General features: G+C 38.6%; 1 protein-coding gene across 1 annotated transcript; it reads right to left on the bottom strand.

Annotated features, from left to right (window-relative positions):
- Positions 1 to 649: 649 nt before the first annotated feature.
- On the bottom strand, positions 650 to 2,897 carry LOC140377720 (C-type lectin domain family 4 member M-like). Its single transcript, XM_072463253.1, has 6 exons — positions 2,806 to 2,897; positions 2,099 to 2,188; positions 1,932 to 2,006; positions 1,713 to 1,855; positions 1,034 to 1,131; positions 650 to 955 (listed from the first exon to the last, which is right to left on the bottom strand). The coding sequence occupies exons 1-6, from the start codon at positions 2,876 to 2,878 to the stop codon at positions 814 to 816; spliced, it is 621 nt and encodes a 206-aa protein (XP_072319354.1). The 5' UTR covers positions 2,879 to 2,897; the 3' UTR covers positions 650 to 813.
- Between the last annotated feature and the right edge of the window lie 225 nt (positions 2,898 to 3,122).

Here is a 3,122-nt window from a genome sequence, read left to right on the forward strand (position 1 = left end):
TTCTGTAGCTCATTCATTTCTTCAGACGTACATGCGGTTTGGACTAGAGAGGATAATGCTTTTACTACCTTCAAATGACCAAAATCAATATATGCAATATTCTTGAAAGAAAAATGTCTAACGCATGAAAACAAGTACTCACTGAGACGGAATCCAGTATTAAGTGAAGCTTGCAGGAGGCACAGGAGTCCAAAGCTGACTATGACCAGTCTAATTGCTCCTTTTGAAGAAACCTCCTCCTGCTCGGTGTTGGTTTCAATGGCACTCCTGGAGCTGGTTCTAAATGATCTTTTATTCTTGCGGACATACTCGGATGTGTTCTCATAGACATCCATCATTCATTCTGCCGCTTCGCTTAGCTCTCTCATTTTTAAACCGTGATCACATATTTGCAGTTTACAGGAAATGCAGTTCCATGTTACTTCACATTTTTTCGTCACTATGCTTTTAGTCCTAAGTGTACATTTTGTAGAACCCAACATAGGCTATTTCAATCCATCCAGTTTAGAATAATTTTCACTTCTAGAACTCATAGATCTGATATGGTACAAGGAAATGGCTTTGCATGTTGTAGGAAACCAAACAAGTATATATATTGAATGCTGATCAGAGTTGTCACTTTTCAAAAAACCTTTATTGTGTTGCCTGATTAACACTTAAACAACTTTGTATTTACCAAACTGGTGAAGCTCAAAATGTTAGAGAATGTATTGCTCACAAGGAAATGCATTTTTCTGTGCCTGAGCAGAGGCAGTGGTGAGGGGACAGGGACAAACGTTTAATATAAATCACTGCAAGTTCCAAATTGTAGTTTTAACGAGCCATTGCCCTCTCACAAACCCAGAAGTTTTGATCATTACAGTTTAAGTCGTTCCATGTATCTTGTACTTCGAAAAATCTAGATTCAACACAGCCCTCATCGTTGCCCATGTTGGGTTCTCCGGGACCCCAGTATCTGAAATGGTAAAGATTTTGAAGTAATTATATGTCCTCAACTATAGTTAGCATTCCTGAATAATATTTATGTGAAAACCTTCTGGTCAGCGGAGTCCCGTCCACCCAGATCCATGTCCTGGCGGTTGTGTTCCTGAGTCCGATCCACATGAAGCGATGGAACCTCCTGATGAATTCCTTTTACCAGAACAAATAAAACAAATACAAGTTGATGTTGCGAAAAATTGTGATTTTTGTAACAGCCACAATTTTCAATGTATTGTGTGGATATTCAAAGACCGACTCAAATTCTGGCACAGAGCAATGTAGAGTATCCTCACTCTTGCCATGGTCCATACTGGTGTTGTGTCTTTGGGCAAGACATTAAACCTGCCTTGCCTTTAGTGTGTCCACTGTGTATGTGTGAGTGAAAGGTTCAGTAATGGTAACTGTTATCATATTTATTGTTTAAAAAATTTTCAGCCATATGCAATACAAAAGGGAGGGTTACATGATATACATACTGTAATCCGGATTGTAGGCATGGGCTAATCCCATCCGTTGTCAAACCCACTCTTTCATACACCAGCATACTGGTGAAGTGTTTGGTCCAAGGACATAATGTCAGTGTGCACTACCACCCCACTGTGGCACCTGGCCTGGTCTCCCATTCCAGTACTTCGGGCTTCGGGCTTTCACAAGTTGGTATGGCCACGCTACTTTACTTACGGTATACATTAATTAATTTTTGCCTTATTTTTGTCACTATAGACCCCCACCTGCTCCTCTCTACTGTTGATCACAATCAGATCTGCTCCTCTCTGAAGACAGAACCCTCGGCTGTCCTGCCAGTTTCTCTTTGCAGGGGAAATGTAATAGAGACTTGTGTTGAAGTACACCCAACCATCTCGGAAATACTGATCTGCAAAAAAATATGAAACACAGAACATTAGAATACAGAATAAAATGTATTGTATTATAATTGGTGTAATTCTGACCAAAATCGCTGCGTTTCTGATCCGTGAAGTTCTTGCAAATCTCATTTAGTTCCAAGGCATTTGTATCAGACTCATCTGCCAAAGCAAAACATTGATTATATATTTTAGTTTATTTATTTACACTAAGATTTTTAATCAAATGAATTAATGGAAGGTATAAAACATACCAAGAAAAATGCGAAGTGTAACATTGAGGGTAGCCTGAATGATGCACAGGAGTCCGAAACTCAATAAAACCACTCTCAGCAAGTTCTTATCTGTCAATACAAAATGGTACAAGTGTTTTTATTCATAAAGACGGTTCTATCCAGTACTAACAAATATATTCTTGTTATATTATCTAAAATCTGTACAAGTTAAACTAAGAGGCGATGAGACACATTTGACAGCTTGCATAAAGTTCCTGCAAAACTGGTAATGATGCATAAACACTTTACACACTTCACCACAATAAGCTGAGTCAACTGTACTAACAAATGTGCAATAGCTGTAAAAATGTAAACAATGTGTACACTAAATAACAAAGATAACAACTGTATAAATGTAAAAGTTTGTCATCTGAGATGTTAAGTTAAGTTCAAGTTAAGTTAAGATTAGTGCTCTCGCTTCACAGCCAGAAGGTTCTGGGATAGATTCCCGGGTGGTGTATGTTCTCTCTGTGTCTGTGTAGGTTTCCCTCGGAGGGTCTTAACTTTTACATTTTCACATTTTACAGCAGCTAGCAGTCTGTACCCCCTCACATTTCACCTGTACTTGTACTTTTAATTAAGGAGTGTGGCTACAAAGTCTTTACTAATTTTTCACTTTCATTAAATATGTCATAAATCTGAAGAAGGTCAAGCTGTTCCATGAGGTGATGCAGTTTTTGTCTCACCGCTGTTGGAGATTGGAGTGGATGGCACCCTGCGCACATTGACATATTCCGTGTTGGTGTTTCTGAAGGCCATTTTCAGCTCTTAACTGACGATGTCTCTTTATGGAAGTGGGATTTCTAAGAATGTTGTGGTCAAGCAAGTCAACTTCTTCTTTTAGGTTTGTTTTCCAGACAGACATTAACGCCTCTCCTAAAATGTCACGAGCTTTGCAGGCAGGCACATTTGTAACAGAACAATTATAGCTTTGTTCTTTGTTCTTTTGTGTATAAAAAAGTACATATCAGTGATTGTACTTTTTTTCTTTAGAGAGGTTACT

The sequence above is a fragment of the Eucyclogobius newberryi genome, unplaced genomic scaffold, assembly GCF_026437365.1.
Source record: "Eucyclogobius newberryi isolate DKJ021-1_F unplaced genomic scaffold, fEucNew1.0.hap1 SCAF_4, whole genome shotgun sequence".
Taxonomy (NCBI): domain Eukaryota; kingdom Metazoa; phylum Chordata; class Actinopteri; order Gobiiformes; family Gobiidae; genus Eucyclogobius; species Eucyclogobius newberryi.